General features: G+C 33.9%; 1 protein-coding gene across 1 annotated transcript in view; it reads left to right on the top strand.

Moving 5' to 3' along the window:
- Positions 1–633: 633 nt before the first annotated feature.
- Positions 634–22352, top strand: part of LOC136831124 (cell adhesion molecule Dscam1-like) — a 498139-nt gene continuing 476420 nt past the window's right edge. Inside the window, exon 1 of the mRNA XM_067091077.1 lies at positions 634–2018. Coding sequence (XP_066947178.1) covers positions 1760–2018 — 259 coding nt within the window. The 5' untranslated portion in view covers positions 634–1759. The remainder of the gene's footprint in view (positions 2019–22352) is intronic.

Raw genomic sequence — 22352 nt, 5'->3', positions numbered from 1 at the left:
GTCAGCTGTGTGTCGAACTTTCCTTTCAACTTTTTTTTTTTACTGTTTTCATTTATTCCAACCAATGTGTTTCTTATTTCGTGCCTTTTAACAATTCATTATCTGCTATTTTTGGATTTAGTTCTTATCTTTACATCTCGGTTCATCTGAGGTAGTAAATAGGCCTGTTTCAGATTTTCCTCATATATATATATATATATATATATATATATATATATATATATATATATATATATATATATATATATATGTATGTGTGTGTGTATATATATATATATATATATATATATATATATATATATATATATATATATATATATATATATATATATATAAATATTACGATGGCTGTTTTTATACTTATATATAATTATATTATACGATGGCTGTTTTTATGAATTTTTATGCTTACATAGGTTTTTATGCTTATTTTTAATTATAAAAACTGATTTCGTTGCTGCCGATTCCCTTTTTTCTTCACTAATATCACTTTCCCTGCTAAATTACACTGAAAGGACCCAAATTACTTTTAGTTTCACGGTATTCAAATTGACTTCATATCGAAATAATATATATAAATTTATATGCAGATAAAAAAATTGGCGTAATGCATTAAATTATGAGGTGCCAATCAGTATTTATGAGGTGTCAGGCCGAGGTGTCAATTCTCCCGATACCGGGGGCAGAAGTGGTCATTGGCTCTGCAATTTCGACCGGTCCGGGTTTTTTTTTTTTTTCTTTTCTTTTCTTTTTGATTTTAATCCGTACCGAAAAAGGCCTGGTATATTTTACAGCCCAGAGGCGCGCTTGCGTGAGAATAATTTTCAAGCTATTGAAGGGACTTTATATTGTTTTTAAATCTGTCGGAATAATTTCTTATCAATACGAAATTATTATTCAATTTTTTTTAGTGATGCAGTTTATTAAAACCCGAGGCGGGATGTTGATAACGCTAGTCATTTCGCTAGTCAGATGACAATGAGGATTTTTTTAGTATATTCGTGGTGACCCGGGTTGTGCAGGCAAGTCTGGAGAGAGAGAGAGAGAGAGAGAGAGAGAGAGAGAGAGAGAGAGAGAGAGAGAGAGAGAGAGTTGAGGAACTCAATAGCAGTTCAGTGCGCGTCTGTGTGTGGTCAGGGGAAGGCGTCGCTGGCAGTAGCTCTCCGTCCTCCGACTGGCGAGGAGGTCTTGACTCTGTCATCGCGAGAATGGTGAAGTGAATGGATCGCGTTACTCTGAAAAAAAAAACTATTTCTCCCTCGATGGTGAGCACCATATTTGCTAATGTGAACTGTTACTGCATCCGCTCGTAAAATGGAAAAAGGGAAATATTTATAATTAACTGTGTTTTGTAAGATCTTAACTTTTGAGTGGGAGACTTCAAACTTTTCCTTGTTGACTTAGAGACTTTTTGTTTTTGTTTTATTTTTTGAAGTTTTGAAAAGAAGTTGTATTCATGAGAGTCAGACTCTTGGAAGCAAGTACTTTTGTTTGTAATTATAGTGCAGGGCATAACTTAGGACAAATGCACAGTGTAAAATGAACTTTGAGTGAATTTATGTGCCCTTGGCATGATCATTCAAGACACTTTGAAAAATTATTCAAAACTGAACTTTGAGTAGACTTTGCCTAAGTCGATATTTTTCATGGGAAAATGTGGCCATTCAAATGAAGGAACAATTATAAAAAAACACATGAACTAGAATAAACTCAGTCCATTGTCAGCTTGCATCCAGCTGTGAAATTTCCCCTCTGTGACATGGCCGTCAGCGCAGGGTATCCCCCTCCCAATCAGCGAGGACTCACACGCCGTGGAACAAGTATCACACGTGTTTCCCCTCGAACACGTGAAGCCCGCGCTCCAATTTTCCCGCCACCTGGGGTTCCAGCACGTGCATTTTTCGGCTCACGTGCCGCGTGCGCTCGCCCCTCCCGCGGAAGGGCGGCCAGTTTTCGTAACTCCTCCTTCGCACTCTCCTTCTGCATCGGGGTCATTCTCGTCACCCTGAATAATGGAGGTAAATTAGAGTGGTATGGTGTTGTTTCCCACGCTTTGCTTGTTGCTCAGCAAGTGATCGGGTTTTGTTTTGCTTTGTTGTTGCTAACCATGCTCGTTGCATTCACTGTTGCATCTCCTGTAGATTTCATTATTCTTTCTGCGGTTGTTTTTATTTCGATTGAGCAGTGACAATTTTATTTATTTTAATATTTATCTTTGCTTCTAATTACCTAGATTTTTTTCATTTTGCCAAACTGTTGTCTGCCTTTTATATAGATTAACCAGTCACTCTTTCCAATATTTTTTCCTCAAATTAAATCTGTTAGATTCAGAGTACTGTTCTTCTTTGGTAAAGTATTTTTTCGGACTATATAATGACAAATAACAGTTATTTCATACTTCAGTCGAATTTTTTCTTTACGTCAGACCAAACAGATTTTATCAATAAATAATCGTAAAGTATTATTATTCGAAGTGAAGAAGTCTTCACACGAGCAAAAGTATCGATAGTGATTTTCTTCTTATTTTATAATTTTATTTTCTTCAGAGTCACGAATGCAATTGCTGTCCTGATATGGAAGTGTCCACTGGTTTTACTACAAAGTATTAGCTTTTTTTAAATGGAATTCTTTATGCGTATATATATAAATTATATATATATATATATATATATATATATATATATATATATATATATATATATATATATATATATATTTACATAACAAAAATATAATTTTATGCGTTATACTGATAGTATTTACCGAAGTGTTAAAAGTTGGGTATTTGCTTTCATTTTTGTTTTGAAGTATATTTTTGTGTTTTCCCCAAGTTTATTAAGTTGAAATGTAATTACTTTCCAACATAATAAGACTCCAAGTGATCTAAACCTGTGGAAATTTCTTATTCTTTTCCTCTTCATTTAATGAATATATTACTTTGGGGGATTACTTAACAACAATTTTGATCGGTAAGTTTTGAATGGACAGTTTTATTTTGTGTGGATTTTTTTTAGAAATTTTATAACGAAAAAGATATTTAGGAATTTCAGAAGAACAGTTTGGTGAAGAAAATAATGTTTAGGAATTTTGAGATTGTTATGTGACAAGCAAATGATGTATGTGGTAATACACATTCAAATTTTGAAAGGAAAAATTGCAGATGAAGTATTACCAATGTTTACCATTACAAAACAAACCACGTTCTCCTGAAACTTCTTGCAGTCAAAAAATAACGTAAATTGTGGCATTGTGGCTTAATATCGCAATCCGTGATCTTTTAAATGATTAAACTTCCTATGATTATTACCAGACTTGGAAGATGCAACAGTTATTCTAAACTAACTTGTCCATGAATATTATTTTGAGACATAGAATCTTCTGAGATCCTTGGATTATTCTGTAAGTAGAAAACCTTTTAATTAACACGATTGAATCTTGGTTGTTGAGTCAATGAAAGGCCACTTGTACATATGTATGATATCAGTATGAACTAGATCGTTTTTTATGATATCTGGAGAGTTTATAGATATTTTTTCTAAAATAATTTTATTAAAAATCTATGTAATTCATCTGATAGTTTCACATATCTTCTATATATATATATATATATATATATATATATATATATATATATATATATATATATATATATATGTGTGTGTGTGTGTGTGTGTGTGTGTGTGTGTGTGTGTGTGTGTGTGTGTAATTATATATATTTATGTGTATAAAATGTGTTGTTCAGTTGGTAGCACCCTTGCCTTTCATTTGAAAGACCATTGTTCGATATTGCGATGTGTCAGAAATTTATTGCTGTTACAAACGTGATTGTGTTTTGATTACTTGTGTATATACTGTCTTCTTATGTATATATATATACTGTATATACAGTATATATATATATATATATATATATATATATATATATATATATATATATATATATATATATATATATATATATATGTATCATTAACATATACACAAGAAACATACACAGTTCAAATATAAATTTATTCTATGTCTGCTGTATGTACACTGTTCATTGCATACATACATAAATACACACAATACTATATATATATATATATATATATATATATATATATATATATATATATATATATATATATATATATATATATATATATATATATGTATGTATAATTATATATATATATATGTATATATATTAAAATCTATTGGTCGCTTTTACCCTATATCCATGTATCATAAATGGCGATAATGATCGATTATTATCTCTATATCCTTACACTTTTGGATACGATATCAATAGAAAACTTTGAATTCAGCTGAAAAATAAAATGAAGCCATTTGTTATCGTTGTAAGATTCTTTTTAATTTTATTTCTCATTCAGATTGATGTATTCAAGGGCTTTTAGTTATAAGGATAATCAAAAAGTATGAGAAATATGAGATGTCAAGAGGACTTGTTGTCTATATATATATATATATATATATATATATATATATATATATATATATATATATATATATATATATATATATATATGTATATATATATATTATTTATATATAAAAATATATACATATATATTATATATATACAGGCATATATATATACAGTATATATGTGTGTATATACATACATACATATATATATGTATGTATATATGTATGACTATTTATCACATCAGTGTATATTATATATATACATATATATATGTATTTATGATAATGTCCACCGTCCGGTGGACTTATTATGTATATGAAAATATATTACATATATATATACTGTATATATATATGCGTGTATATGTATAATATATATATATATATATATATTTTATATATAAATATATATATATATGTGTATATACCGAAATTAGGAGAATGTTCTCTAACATTTGCTGGAAACGTTATTTCCCAGTTACACAACTGCTGAGAAAAAGCTATTTTCTCTCTGACAAATAATTAATGGATATCAAAAAGCAGGCAGGTCTCCCGATTTGTCATTGTCTATTGTTTTAGAAAATTACCCACTATAGAAAAATGGCAATTCTGTCCCACATTTAGTTCTGACTACTTTGAGGAAAAAAAAGTCATTTCCTAGCTAAACCAAGTCTGAAAACATTGATTTGAATCCTTTTAAGAAAGTCTTTCCTCGCGCCCATAAAGATTCTATGGTTTGCGGTTCAGTGATTTCAACTCGCCATGCATTGCCGCCCCTTTTCAGCCACTGGGAGGCTCAGCCTTTATAGAATGTACGTTTTCGTTTTAGTCGAGTCGACAGTAAATGTTGGGACGAGTGAGTTCGGAGAAAGATTTAGAAGATGCTCAGTACACACACACACACACACACACACACAAACACGCACACATACACACACACACACATATATATATATATATATATATATATATATATATATATATATATATAATATATATATAATATATATATATATATATATATATATATATATATATATATATATATATATATATATATATATATATATATATATATATATATATATATATATATATATATGTATGTGTGTACATTATATATATATATATATATATATATATATATATATATATATATATATATATATATATATATATATATATATATATATATATATATGAGAAGGGCGCAGGAACACATACAGATCCAGTACATACATTTATTTGTCTACGCTTTTCTTGACCCGTGGTCACATCATCAGGATATCATCTACAGTTATAAATTAAAAAGGGGCAGCCAGCATACATAGTTAAAAGTTAACATACACAAAACAAAAAACTTAAATTAGAAAATCAGTTGAACTGAAACATTCACACTTAAATACGTTTACACATTAAAGAACCAATAAAAGAAAACTTAAAATGAGCTTAATAAAAAACTGAACTTAATAAAAAGGAACTTAAAAATAAACTTAAAAGGGAGAATCATGATATGAACAGGGGAACAGCCGATGATTGGCAATTTAACGTCGGTACAATTCTTTTGATGTTCAGACTTTCCAAGAGAAGCAGTTCTCCAGGTTCCTTAGCAAGGCCAATTATTCTGAAGTTGTTGTATTTTACTGATGTCTTGCAACCTCTAGCGTGGGATCTTATATTTGAAAGTTCGGGATTAGACAATCTGCAACCCGTACGATAACTCACGCCCATGTGAGAATCGACCCTGACCTCGAGGATACGCCGAGTCGAACCAACGTAATTCCCGGAACTACATCCGGGGCACTTGTACTCAGATACGACGCCCGACGTCATCAAGGGACAGAGCCGATCCTTGAAGAGAAACAAAGAACCGATGGTTTTAGGATTTTTTGGTATTAATTTAATGTTAAGAGCACCAATATGTATTTGAGTAATTTTAGCAAACTGCTTAGCAAAATTTTGATTGTTAGGTAAAAAACAGAAGCTTGCATATATAGTAAGTTTAGGTACCTTACATTCAGGCATTAAAGGTGCAAGTTTTTTATCGAGAACTTTCTTAATAACCTTAAGTACTAGACGGGCAGGGAAACAGTTGTTATGGAAGTACTGCTTAAGGAAGAGAATTTCAGAATGAAAAGAAACGCGTAGACAAATAAATGTATGTACAGGATCTGTACGTGTTCCTGCGCCCTTCTCCTGCCTACTATAGTGCCTTCCGATGTGTGGAATATATATATATATATATATATATATATATATATATATATATATATATATATATATATATATATATATATATATATATTCGTGTGTATATGTTTACTTGTTCTGTCGTATTTTTGTTGGCATACGTATGTATGTTTGACTTGTGATTTATACTTAATTAGCGTATTTCGCCAAATACTGTACAGTGTGGCTGGAAAAGATTTGGATATTTAGTATTTAAAAAACTTGAAATAGTGCGAGGAATAAAATTAATTGAGTGAGTGGTAGTGTCAAGAGTGGGTTCTAATTTCATTACTTTAATTAGAATATAAATAACATTAACAGGTAACGACGGTAATGGTAACCATTGCGTTTTTCTGAAATCATTATTATTATTATTATTATTACTATATTATTATTATAGATGCCAGTGTTATTTTTACAGTTGTTGTGTTGGTTTTGAAAATTATGATAATGATTGTAACGAGGCTTAATTTTCATCATCCCCAACGGAAAGCAGTGTCATTTCACACTTCATTTAATCATTGCAGCAAACAACTCATAAATGCTTTGTTTGTCGAAATAATAATGGAAGTTAATAGGGGTAACTGTGCAAATAATATGGTTTGGGGGGAGTTAACATGCAACGAGTTATCAGATGGGAGAGGCTTAAATATCCCATTATGTAATAGCTTCCTTTAACCGCAGAATTTACGGGCTGGTCTATGAGCAAGAGCACGTGCTGGCATAGCGCCAGCTTTATCATAAACAACAACAACAACAACCGTATGATTTGGTGGGAATTAACATAGAAAAGACTTTTTATTAAATTAGATGGGGTTAAATACCCATTTTATATAAACTTTTCCGTTTATCTGCAGCATCTCGTTAAGTATGCCTTAGTTTAACCAGACCACTGAGCTGATTAACAGCTCTCCTATGGCTAGCCCGAAGGATTAGATTTATTTTACGCGGCTAAGAACCAGTTGGGACCTACAGCTTATTGTGGAATCCTAATCACATTATACCGAGAAATGAATTTCTGTCACCAGAAATAAATTCCTCTAATTCTTCATTGGCCTGCCGGAGACTCGAATTCGGGCCTAGCAGAGTGATAGCCGAGAACTCTACCGACTCGTTCAACAAGGAACCAAATTAATTACTATATGTATTGACAGGGATTCTGAAGACCATAGATATCTAAATGCCATTATCTATTAAGCCTAGAGGTACAAATAATAAAATATTGGTCTTTAAATTTACCTGCGACCTTGAAAAATAGATCAAGGTAAAAATATATTGAGGAAATAACAATCAACCCTCAAAGTCCCCACATCCAAAGTATCATTAAAAACATAAAAAATTGTTTGGGCCTCCTATGATAATTTTTACCCCAGAAATAAGTCAAGATAATTAACCCTGAAGTAATGAAGGTAAATGCATTTTGCGACAATAAACACCAAATTCCGAGTGTATACTTACCAAGGTATGCTAGATTCAGTGAATTATGAGATGTAACCTTGAAAAACAGGTCTGCGTTAAAATAATTTTGGAAAAATAAAAACTAACCAAGAAGTTTCAAAAAACAAGATGAGATAATTGGATAAAATGGCTAATAAGCTAACATTTTCCAATACGGGGAATCATCCCTGGAAAGTCTCCTCGTGATATGATTAGAGTTAAACCTCCCTGACAATGTTGTCACTTCCTCTGTTCCCCTTTGATGTCTGTCGTGATCACGGATGCGTGAGGGTATTAGGCAACCCACGTATTATATAACTCTTCCGTAAATGACATTAGCTGCCTATAAACTCCTTGGATATTATTCTGGTATTGTACGCGTATGGTATGAGCGCTTCCTGAAAACTTCACGAAGTTTGATAAGAGTAATCTTAATAACTAATGATGGTATGGATAATTTCAGCGTCACTTATGCACACATTTTCTTTAATATTTGTTAAAAAAAATATCGACATTTTAATATTTTTATAAGAATTGCAGAAAAATGGTTATGTAGCGGAATGACTCGCATAAACCTCCAGTCGAAATGTTTCGGAATAAGAGAGTTAAAACCCACAGGCCCACCGAAAGAAAACCTCGTTAACGAAAAGCAGTCAAAAAGCAGGATTACGGTAAATCCCGGCCCATTAATCATGTTGCATTTCCTCGTCTGAAGAAGAAATATGATTTAATCTGGAATCGAATAAAATCCCGGCACGTAACTCAAAAGTACGTTTATCTTCCACAAACCTCATTTTAAATGGAGGAAGAAAGAAGAATTTATGTCGCTCATATCTCTGCCAGACGGCTGAGTCTCTCTCTCTCTCTCTCTCTCTCTCTCTCTCTCTCTCTCTCTCTCTCTCTCTCTCTCTCTCAGTATTTTGTTGTATTCCTATCGTTTTTTATATACTCTCTCTTTTACGAAGTGTCCATGAATTTATTCTCCGTTCATTTTACCGCCCTGCTACATATAGATTTGTGTCATTTTATTGTCTTATACAATTTTTCATTTTTTTATTTCATGTAGCCTGATTCCCTGTGTTTTTTTTTAGTTATGTCTTTATCCACTACAACATTTTTTTCAACCGGTACATATGAATGGTAAGAAGAAAATTACAAATGCAAATTAACTAATAAATCATTATAAAGCTAGAGTAGGGTATTTGTGGATTATGAATATATATATACTGTACATATATATATTGTATATGTATATAAATATATATGTATATATATATATATATATATATATATATATATATATATATATATATATATATATATATATATATATATATATATATATATATATATATATATATATATATATATATATATATATATTACGCCTTTCAGGTACAAATATCTTCTTTAAAATATTATAAATGAATTTGTATAAAAACGTTGCATAACAAGTACACACAATTTTCACTTCACAACCTCTGTATATAAAGTGTCCCACGAGCAGGCACTATTTTCTTGTCATGGCTTTCAGATAAGGATAATTTGGAAAGAAATATAATGTCTTTTATCACGGTGTAACATTGGCTTCAGTCCTGGTAACTGCTTTTTGTCGCAGTTTTTATTTGGTTCCCGATGAGTTTCACCAAGATATAGCTTTAAAGGAAGGCCTCGGATGGGAATTAAAAAGGGCAGTGTTTCTGACCCCGTTTAATGTCTTCTATCATATTTAGAATATAATATTTTGCCTCTTTCATCTCTTTCACTATTTCTTTTTTGCACGGACAGAAGCAGCGGAGCATAACCGGAAGCGGGAAGGGAATTATTTTCTCGTTTCGAGAAATTTGCAATTAGCTCTAAAGAGGTTCCCCAATACTTAAATGTATTGGTTGTCGTTGATCCCTTGTCAGTCAGTTCAAAGGAATTTGCAGGGTTTCCATTGGATGTTACATAATGACAAATGGCTGAGATTGCGTCCCTTTAGCTCTCTCAGAAAATTCCGCAAGCTGCTTTTCTTAAGTTCTGGGAAATGAAAGTTTTTTTTGGCTACAGTCTCTCACTTTATGGAAATCTGACTTCAATCACATTTCCCCACAGCTCTCAGAGGACTGAATTTTTAGCTGTTGAAAAATATGGACTGAATTTTTTTTTCTTATTACAACTGCTTCCAGGATGCATTGGTGGGACTGCTTTGGAAGAATGATGAGAGGTGCATTTTCCTAAGATCTTGACAAATTGGATAGGTTCTCCCAATTTTTATGGGTTTTCTCTTTCAGGTTGTTTAACAGTATCAGGTTGTGTTTTGGATACGCTTCTCTTGTTCGGTTCAAAATGGGGTACTTTCGATTATTTGCAAGAGTGGACCTTTTACCTTTTCTTCACTTCTTTTGAGAGACGTGTGAGTTGAAGGTAAAGAAGGGACCTTATTTACCTCCTTTTCCCTCAACCCTTTTCATTTCTTTCACTGTATCTCCGTTCATATTCTCTTTCTTCCATCTGACTTTCCACCCTCTCTAACACTGATATCATAGTGCAACTGCGAGGTTTTCATCCTACTACGCCTCTAAGATCCTTAATTATTGAACTGACTTTTCTAAAAACTTGGAAATTTCAAGTCAGATGTCTGTTTCTAGTTTCTAAATTTACTTTCAGCGTTGTCACTCTTCCCGTTCGTATATTCTTCGACAAACTCAAAAAATCTTCGAAACTCAGGCGCGCTGATATTCGAGGCAGCTATGTGAATTGCCCCTCGATAATAACCTTTGCACCTGTCAGTTCTTCCGATAAATCCAGTCTATTTTTATTGTCTCTTTCAAATCCTCTCGTATTTTCTCGCCCCTGGTCTGTCAGTCAGCGTCCATGAAACTTTGCGAGTTCCGTAAATATTTATCGTGAGCGACATGACATTATGCATGTCGGGGCAGGAATGCAACTTCGGGAGGAGTACGTTCCCTTATATATAGCACTGCACTCATTACCTGCCCTCCCCCCTCCCTCCTCCACTCCGCCCTCCCCCTTCCCCTCCCCCTCCCCCTCCCCTTGTGACGTTGGGCTAGCAAATCTTGAATTATTTATCTTAGCTCAGTTAACGATGGAAGAGTATATAAATGTATTCCGTTCGATTTTTATTCCTTTTTTTACTTCTTTTTATTGTTCTTGAGTTCCTTGGATAGTTAGATAGATAATGAAATTGATTCACTGTTTCTCAGTTTTTCGAATATTCATGTTACCAGTATGTGGTGAACATTATGTGTAAAAGAATTTTAATTATGTCCCTTGATGCTGAATAACCCATGTTTTCCTGCGAGTTGAGTGTAAACAGACGGAAGTTGTTCTGAGATAGAGTATTTCCATAAAAATTAAGTGTTCATTGTGTCGGAGTAAAGAGCAAATTTATGTCATATATACATATATATATACATATATATATATATATATATATATATATATATATATATATATATATATATATATATATATATATATATATATATATATATATATATATAATTTTATTCTATCTCAGGAAAGTTTTACACATTCATTTATAATTTTAGACCTGTCAACTATGAACAGAGGTATTAGTTCCGTTCTTTGGATGATTGACAAATCTTTATCAAATTTACGTTCATCACACTAATAATAAGATCGTACTTGATTTTGTAAATACATTTTGGCAATACGCGTAGGTCATACGGGCAAAAATGGTGTTTTCAGAGTATTCCTGACCCTGTTAATCCCGTTATGATGTCCTACAAGTGCTTTGGTATCGCAGAAAGGGATTTTGATAATGAGGCAACGATATAGGATAGGACACCACCGGGCCGTGATTAAAGTTTCATGGGTCGCGGCTCATACAACATTATACTGAGACCACCGAAAGGTAGGTCTATTTCCGGTGGCCTTGATTGTTCGCTGTTGCGCCTGTACAGAAAACTCGATTGCGCCGAATAAACTTCGGCGAAGTTTTTTCTTATCATTGAGCCTTGTTTTCTCGGACTGAGTGCTCGTCTCTCTCTCTCTCTCTCTCTCTCTCTCTCTCTCTCTCTCTCTCTCTCTCTCTCTCTCTCTCTCTCTCTCTCTCTCTCTCAAGTACTTGTTGGAGAACTGTTGTGTATTTTAATTCGACATTTCAGTATTTTTAGATGTTTATGTATACCCAACATTATATTTTTATTGAGTTTCTGTTAATTCTATCTTGTACACATGTACACTTAGTACCAAATAATCGGGAAAAATGTAATTTCGGTTGTAATCCCTCATAACGAGAGAGAGAGAGAGAGAGAGAGAGAGAGAGAGAGAGAGAGAGAGAGAGAGAGAGAGAGAGAGAGAGAGAATATCAAACTGTAAAGTCATTGCTAAAGGTTTCAGTATTGAAGAGAGAATCAGGTGCAGTGTTTATGCGCGTAAAAATTATTTTACATTAAGAGGGAGGGAGAGGGAAATAAGTTGGGAGGATATCAAAGTATAGTCATTGTTAACGGTTGCAGTAAGAATGGGAGAAACAGGAACAGTGTTTATGCTTTTAAAAATAATTTTCATTGAGAGAGAGAGAGAGAGAGAGAGAGAGAGAGAGAGAGAGAGAGAGAGAGAGAGAGAGAGATGCTTCAGAGAACATACACTCTCGTGCGACAGTATCGTAAAGTTGAAACGACCTCCTCAAGAATTCCGAGAATACCAACCGACGAATACTTTTATTTCTTCTTCTTTTCTTCTTCTTCTTCTTCTTCTTCTTCTTCTTCATTTTCCCAAAAAGGCGGAAGAGAGGAGGAGTCGAGGTGGGTTCTTGAAGAGCAAATAAAGAAGAGGAATTCGCTCTGTATCCTTTCAAGGGGAATTTGATATGTGAGTTGGTTGATTTATTTTGAGATGGGGGATAAAGTGGGCCGGTGAGTGGGATTTTTGAATTTTATAAAGCTTTGGCATTTCTGTACACATGTTCGGTTTTTGTAATATGCTGGTACATTTATAAAAAGGTACTCTTGCGTTTGCATGTAGTTTACCAATAAACATAAACGAATGATAATCAAACAGGCATATTACAAAATGTGTAATAACGCTTGCTCCTTTTATTCTCTTTGAAGTATAGTACGTAATCTCTCTCTCTCTCTCTCTCTCTCTCTCTCTCTCTCTCTCTCTCTCTCTCTCTCTCTCTATATATATATATATATATATATATATATATATATATATGTGTGTGTGTGTGTGTGTATGTATGTATATAAGATTCTTTACTAATTCATCATTATCAGTATGGATACTAACAGACTCTTAGCCATCAGACTAAAAAGCGCGGCGCTCATACAACTTTTATAAAGTTCCCCAGCACTCGTTACTTTTTATACACATGCATACGTGACATTTATAAGTACACACATCATCATACATATGTGTAATATATATATATATATATATATATATATATATATATATATATATATATATATATATGTGTGTGTGTGTGTGTGTTTTTATATGTCTATAGATATATATGTATGTAAACACCATACGCCTCGTTTTCAACTATTTTTAGCTCTGAAGACTTAGCCTCATCCCATTTCTGTACACTGCAACCGTAAACTAACAGCCACACCACAATCTACTGTGCACACACACACACACACATATATATATATATATATATATATATATATATATATATATATATATATATATATATATATATATATATATATATATATATTGTGTATATATGAGGGCATGTGTTTGCATGTATGTAGTTAACATTTAAGAAGTCGTGTAAGATTCGTAATTATGCCATCTCTCTCTCTCTCTCTCTCTCTCTCTCTCTCTCTCTCTCTCTCTCTCTCTCTCTCTCTCTCTCTCTCTCTCTCTTCTCAATTAGCATTCAGCTTCTCAACCATCGTGACGATCGTCGCTGCATGACAACACAGATCATCCGACAAGCGGCGCAATAAACCTTTTACCACCCGGCCTTTGAAAGGATGCCGTCCGCTCTCCTGAAGATGCTCCTTAGGGAATGGCTCCCTTGGCCGAGTACGATGGACCTTTCTGCATCTTGGAGACTTTTACAGTTTTAGGTATCGTTACGGAAGGGAAGTGTGGAGTTGAATTCTTGTGAGAAAAATTGTCGAAGCTTTTGAGATGAGTTGTTTACGTAGTGTTTGTTTTGCAAGAAGGAATAGATGTGTAAGAGATGTGGAGGCATGTAGGAAAGTTGTGAAAGGTAGCTTAAGTGAAAGGTTGACCTGTGTGTTCCTTGATGATTCGGTCGCGTGGGGAGAATTAAGGAAAGGAACACCGCTGTCTTGGGTGTCTTCCTGAGCCAGCCCGTGATTGAGAAATACCTTTGTGTATTATTATTATTATTATTATTATTATTATTATTATTATTATTATTATTATTATTATTATTATTATTATTATTATTATTCAGAAAATGTGTGCACAAGCACAAACACGCATTTATATATATATATATATATATATATATATATATATATATATATATATATATATATATGTGTGTGTGTGTGTGTGTGTGTGTGTGTGAGTGTATGTGTCCGTATGTATATATTTAATTACTATAATCACATGGTAGAGTGTAGTGATGATAGGGTACAAAGAGGCAATGAAACAGAGTTGAACGACACAAGAGTAGAAGGAGCCTGTGCTATTTTGAAAATGTACAGGGAACTAACTCTTCAGGATGCAAGGAGGGAATTAAGAGGTTTAAGTGCTGTACATCGGTGAAAGCTTCATTGAGTTGCCAATCACCTTATGTAGGTACATATAGATGAAGCAAAGGTCCCAGGGGAATGGACGAGTGGAATAATCGTTACTTTTCAAAAAGGAAACGGCTTCAGCAATAAAGTACGTGAATCGATAACTGCTGGAGCCAAGCCTTGAAAGTATTCAAACACGTGCCCACAAACACACACAAATATCCCATATTTATTCTCTTATCGTTCTCTAACTGCTTTTGCCAGCCAGACAAATTTCCTCCGTTGCAACACGCATTGCATTGCAATAATGACTTCGCAGCCTTTCTAGAAAAATCCTTTCATCATATAACATTGTCAGTTGTTAAATAGGAATTCTCTTTGTCATCTTTTGCTGAAATGTCGCGTTCTGTTTGTGATTCCGGAACCTGGCTCTTTTAATGGCTGCAAATGAACTCTTGAGTCTCATCACTTTCTTTTTAATCAGCCTTTGATAAGATTGCATGATTAGAGCTCGCAATGACCTTTGCGCGTCTGATAACTTTTAATCGGTTATTGATGGAGCTCGTGAAAATAGTTGAAGGAATTTTGAAATAAGCTAAAAAAAATGTATTCGTCTTTCTTTTTCGTAAGTAAACTTACTTTTTTCTATGTCTTCCAGTTTTGATTTTCAGTATATATTTTTTTTCATATAATGACAAATCTGCTGTTGGAGAACGTTCATTTCAGCTGACATTTTTTTTCCTGGTCTTCCCGTGTTGATGACACCAGTAGTTATTGCTTTCTGTAAACAGAAACTGATCGACTGTTACTATGAATTTCGGAGGAGAATAATTACTTTCTGCTGATTGGAGCCTTTTTTAGAAATTGACTTTGATTGCCCTTTGATCGACCGAAACGATATGTATTGCTTTGATAGCGCGCAGATTTTATTCAGAGGTGATTTTATAACCTGGAGCCTCGTCTGCGAGTACATTCTTTTATGTGGATCTTGGAATGAAATGTTAAAGGTTTCCTCGTCATTCTCTAATGTCATATCCCACCTATTCTTCCTACAGAGATGAGAGGTACTGGGATAGTCTAATGGCTGCTTCTTTCCAAGTACCTCCAGTCTTTGGAAATTATCCACACTTTTAGCCTACTCTTTATTTTTTCTTTTTTTTTTCTAGGCTTGACCCCACTTTCTTTTCTCTAATTTATTTGGAAGTAAATACGGTTGTACTATGGACTTTCTTACAAATATAGAGAGAGATTAATAAATAGATAGATACATATGTGTGCGCTCTCTCTCTCTCTCTCTCTCTCTCTCTCTCTCTCTCTCTATACATATATATATTTGTATATATATGATTTCTCTCTCTCTCTATGTATATACATATATATATTTATATATATATGATTTATATATATATATATATATATATATATATATATATATATATATATATATATATATATATATATATATATATATATATATATATATATATATATATATATATATATATATATATATATATATATATACACATACATACATACAGTATATATTCCTGTTTTGCATGTATACGCATGTTTCCGTATTTTAATAAGTATTTTGAATGAATCACTATAGCCCCCAGCCCTTCTGCACCCTATCTGCGACCCACCGAAACCGACAAATGACCAGGTACCATATTCATTGCGCACGTCAACAAAAGGCAGTGTAGGATTCAACATACAGTTCTTACGTAAGTTACAGTCTTTCAGTGGAATTTCAGGGTGATCGCTTTAGTTACTTGAAAGTATTGTATTTGTATTACATGTTTATGTTGCCCTTTCATTATGTATTTTTTAAGATATTTCGTAGCAACAGATTTTTCCAACTATGAATTTTTTTTTGATCAATCGTTTGACTGACATGTTCAAATGAAGGAATACGGTCTTCTTCAAGGATCGTGATGGTAAGTTTGCTGAAGAGAGAGAGAGAAGCTTTGAGGAACCGTCTTGAGAAGCTTTGATCATCCGATAAGTATGTAGGACTTTGTTCAAAGGCTAATATTTGTTCAGAAAATGTGTTTTGTCGAAGTTTATTCCAGCCGTCGCACGAAGTTTGGATCGACTGTCGAAATGTTTATTTATAGACTTTAGAAGTATGTTTAGATTTATTCTACCATTGCGGCAACTTTCATTCAGTATTTGAGTTGAATTTTGTGCAGTTGCTGAAGATCCAAGGTGATAAAGAAAAAAAATTTGATAGAAAAAGTTACCAAAAAAACTTTGAATGTTAATGTTTTGTTAGTAGGGATGGCTGTGTCGTAGGAAGTGTTACTTAAAAAATAAAGAGTAGTCATTTGCCACTGGACTCCCTGTAATTGTAAGGGTTATTAAGCATTGTTATATTGTTACATCTTTTTCTAGAAGTTTCATGCCATTATTGTCCTCAGCCTATTTGTAGAAAAGTTATGTTGTTACAAGAACCCCTTCCCCCCCCTCTCTCTCTCTCTCTCTCTCTCTCTCTCTCTCTCTCTCTCTCTCTCTCTCTCTCTCTCTCTCTCTCTCTCTCTCTCATTATTTATTCTTTTTCTGTTTCCTTCGTTCTCTCTCGTTCCTTACAAGTTTTTGTTGAACCTATGGATTCTTTTTAATTCCTAAAATGTTTTTTTTTTTATCTTTTGCTGGTTGTTTTTTGTTTTCCTGTATTTCTTGTGTTTCCTGTTCTTAACTTGTTTTGTTTTGCCAAATTATGCAGGATTCTGATTCATTCCTTGTTACTTCCCTATGTTATTCGTCTGGTCTCTATTCTTGTTTATAGGTGTTGCCAATTATGACCCCATTTCTCAACCTGGTTGTAAAAGCTCCATTCTGGGCACTATCAGATCTTTCACTTTTACTAGGAAAATATTTACTGTTCCACACCTTCTACCTACGGATGTTTTTGACTTTGAATTTTATCCCTAATTCTTCTTGTAGAATTTAGCTCCATTTTGAGGTTTGTATATGCGACTGCCATGTTTATAATCGTTGTTATTTTTGTCATGTCCTTCCCACACGTATCCTTAAGCGCCCTTCCTACACGTATACTTAAGCGTTGGCAGACATAAAAATAGTCCCCACAGCCCAGCTTTGTGCGTGAACTTTTCACTCCTTTCAGTAGATAATTTTGGCGTATCTATTAATGGTTGTGAATGTTTTCTTATCTAACAATTAGTATTGTCTGCTCGTACATTTATGAAACGCTTTTTTTTTTTTTGGTAGATTGACGTCAGTGTAAGGAATGACAGAGAGTTTTGCTTAGCTCTTTTGGGGCTTTTGTTTAGAGCGACTTTGTTTTTCCTCATCCCTCTCATCCTCCTCCTCCTCCTTTTTCTTCTTGCTTTGCCTTTGAATAGTTTCATTCTTTGTAGTATTCATTTTTCTCTTCTTGCTTGTTCCGCCCACATTTATTTCTTCTCTTAATGTAACTCCATTCGTGCAGTATTTTATAGTTCCCTTTTTTCACTTAACATAACTTTATTCCTGTACTATTCCAGTTATCCCCCTTCCTTCTTCCTCCTCCGACGTATTCTTCCCCTTCATTGTAAAAATCAATTCTTGCATTATTTTAATTTTCTTTTTTCTACTTTTTTTCATAATGGTGTTTCATTCTTGCAGTATTTAATTTTTCTTTTCCCCATTCAACCCACCACTTCTCTCCTCCTCCTCCTCCCTTCCTCCTCCTCCTCCTCCTCCTCCTCCTCCTCCTCCTCGGAAGCCAGCCTCTAGTGCATTACCAGATGAATCATCCTACAAAAATGCAAAACTTGATCCATTCGGTCTAAAAGTACGGGCAAAGCAGGAAGTCAATTAAATAAAGTTTCGAGGCACGAAAGCCCATTTACAGAGGCTCGAACATTTATCCTGTCTTTATTATTCATAAGAGAAAGTGTATAGTTTTTCAGATTGAGGTGAGACTTGAAATGTGGTGGGTCTTCAAGGTGTAGTGAGCATTTTCAGTGTCCGCGTTGATTCGATTTTGGTCATCAGTATTCATACATAAGTCAGTGTGGGATATTATTTGGGACCTTGTATATGTACGTGCGCTCTTTGGACGTATACACACATAAACACACACACACACACACACACACACACACACACATATATATATATATATATATATATATATATATATATATATATATATATATATATATATATATATGTGTGTGTGTGTGTGTGTAAATAAATGTCTGAATACATACGCAAATACGGATACGCTCACTACGGAAAGCCTTGAATATTCGGATAAATAAATGAAGGTTATTCTATTTCAGAATAAACACTGTCTTTTAATCCAACATGGAAGCTGAGAGAGAGAGAGAGAGAGAGAGAGAGAGAGAGAGAGAGAGAGAGAGAGAGAGAGAGAGAGTTACAATTTACGTGGTACATCTACGCAAATGGACAAACATGCATAAAATGGCACAGTGCCCTTTTTATTCGCAAATATATACAAATATATTTGTATGTGTATGTATGTGTGCTGGCGAGGTTATATACTCGGCCGTGTTCACATCTTTGTTATATTGTGGACTGTTTCGAAAGCCGTCTTTTAATCTTGTTTTCCTTTGAAAATGAAAAAGCAAAGGCGAGGGGTAGTGGGGGATGCTCTGAATATGATATTCGTTTAAGTGTTTTTCGGAGTAATCCCCGAAAGGCCAATATACCCCCTCCCCCGGGAAACTCCTATCCACCCCGTGGTCCCCCCGGGGTAACCCCCCAACTAACGCAGGGAAAAAAGCTTTCACTGCTATATTTCTCGAGTGTTTGATGGCTGTGAATCTTAAATACTGGTGTAAAACAGGGTCGATTTTTTTCCCCCGTTTTTTCCTCAAATGCGGAGTAATAGGCTGAAATGAAAGCGAACCCAAAAAACGATACCGTTGTGTGATTGCGTATTTGTGCATGTATTATTGTGTGCGCGCGTGCTTGCGCCTTATAGTTAATTCATAATATTTTTGGTTGGTACCTAAGTGTAAGCGTCGATTGCCACAACAATAAGCGAGTAGTGTGGTTAACGATTCGACGAATATTATATAAAACGTCGGAAGTGAACTTAGACAGCGCTATTGATTGATTGATTTGGGGTTGTCTTGCATAGTGACTACCGTGTTTGTGCTTGTGTGTGTGTGTAAATAGGTGTGTGTGTCTATTAAAACAGAACTTATTGGGTAATGATTATCTATGGTAACAAGCAAATAGCAAGCCTATCGGATTATTGCTTGTGTGTGTGTGTGTGCGCGCGCGCAAATGGGTACTTATTGGGCAGTATGTATGGTAACCAGCAAATAACCATCCTGTCGAATGGTTAAAGTCGATATAACTAATAATTTCCATAAACTGGTATCCAAACGTTAGATTTTAGTAAAAAAAAAAAAAAAAATAGGACGTTGAAGAAAGATTGATATCATGCGCGTTTTAAATTCATCTTCAGCAAACAAATCACTACGATACGAGTAGATTTACTTGCATTTTGCTTCGTCCATCGCTTAATTCTTTCAATTAAGGCGCAGTCATTCATAAAAATCTCATTTCAATGTTGCCAAATCATTGGCAGAATCATTGTAATGAAGTTGGTGCTCAGAATAATGGAGTCTGATTAAGTAAATCATGTAGATTAGAGACAAGTTATTGACTGGGATGAAGGTGAAGGCTATCAGGTGACTTGGGTCGTTAAAGCAAGCACTGTAGACAGATATTACCCTTTTACATTATGTCATGTGACGGACCTTATTTAAAGCTATGCGTGTGTCTGCGTCAGTCAGAATTCAGTATCAAATATTTTAAAGTGACTGTAAAAACTCCCAAGGTCATCAAAGCCACTTCGTGTTGCGTTGCCCAAGAGAAAGAGTTGGAAGTGTAGAGGCGGAATGGGCCAATTTAGCCTCGACTTTTTGGGCTGTTCCGTTAACCGGAATTCCTGCCGAAATTGGTTCCTTCTGTCTTCTTAATTTAATCATCTCTCTCTCTCTCTCTCTCTCTCTCTCTCTCTCTCTCTCTCTCTCTCTCTCTCTCTCTCTCTCTGCCGTCCTTGTCATGCAGTTCATGTTTTTGTTCCTCGAGTGGAGCGGATTGATTGGCTTTTGTCAATTGACGTCGCGACAATTATTGTCATGCTCGTTGTTACTGAAAACTTGTTTTGAATATATACCGTGATGTATAGTAAAGAATTTACAGGCTGTTGCTTGTTTTTTTAAGAGCTGAATGCAAATATCTGCAGCTGATGTTGTAGCTAATCGTGACTGGCTGAATGAAGACTTATCTAAATGTGTTCTCACCTATATTTTTAACTTGTTTTTATCGTTCATTGAATGTGTAGCTTTATTTTATTATCTCCTTTATTAGAAATGTTCTACTTGTTTTTGATGTTGGAATGATATTTGTGCTCAGTTATGAAGATAATATAGTATTTGGAAACGTAAAACAAGATGTTACGTTAACTTTCTACGACTACAATACATTGGCCAATCAGCAGCAAGATGGAAGCTTCAGTGATATCGGCTGCGGATATTTACAAATCAGCTCAAAAACAAAACATAGGTGAACACATGGCTTATTATATATATGTATATATATATATATATATATATATATATATATATATATATATATATATATGTACATATATATGTATTATATATATATATATTTTTATAATTTATATATATGTACATAACCATTGTATTCTTTTATATTTTTATGATTTAGCACTTGTGACAGTAACGGCTGCATATTGAATATACACAGACACACACATATATATAATGTATGTATGTATGTATGTATGTATGTATGTATATATGTATATATATATGTATATATATATATATATATATATATATATATATATATATATATGTGTGTGTGTGTGTGTGTGTGTGTGTGTGTGTGTGTGTATGTGCGTCAGTGCGTCAGTAATCATACAGACAGCCTTGTATTACGTGAACTAACTTCCTGACTTCACTTCCATGCTGGCACTATTGCCATTACAAGTATTACAGGACTCCTGGAACGACAGAGGAGTGGACGAGGCCCCATTTTTATCGTAAAATTCCACTAAAAGTATCTTGTCACGCAAAATTAACATTACGTAACTTTAGAGTTTGGACTTACGTGTTAAAAGTTTGCTCTAGACACCATTCCCAATTTTAGCCGTGTCCGTTTTCTTTTATCCTGACGGGTAAGTGAAAGGAGGGGTAACTGCGCCAGTATTCTAATTCCGCTGAATATTCATGAGGGCAAAGGTTAGAATAATTAAACGCTTTCCTCTGGAAAAGTCTGTGAGAATTTTCTCTACTTGTGGCCTACAACAGGAAGGTATTTAGTGGTCGTTTTATTGCGCTGGCACGACAAGTTTTTTTTTTTTTCCTCTCTTTATCTCGTTTCCGATCTTTGTTTAATCGTTTCTTTCTGGTTTTTACTTTCCTGAATTTAAGGGAATTTATGTTTTTACTTCCCTGAATTTAAGGGAATTTATGTATTTACTTCCATGAATTTAAGGGAATTTATGTTTTTACTTCCCTGAATTTAAGG

Source organism: Macrobrachium rosenbergii, chromosome 48 (genome assembly GCF_040412425.1).
Source record: "Macrobrachium rosenbergii isolate ZJJX-2024 chromosome 48, ASM4041242v1, whole genome shotgun sequence".
In the NCBI taxonomy this organism is placed as follows: Eukaryota; Metazoa; Arthropoda; class Malacostraca; order Decapoda; family Palaemonidae; genus Macrobrachium; species Macrobrachium rosenbergii.
The sequence above is the reverse complement of the archived record's forward strand: the minus strand, read 5'-3'. Positions and strand labels throughout refer to the sequence as shown.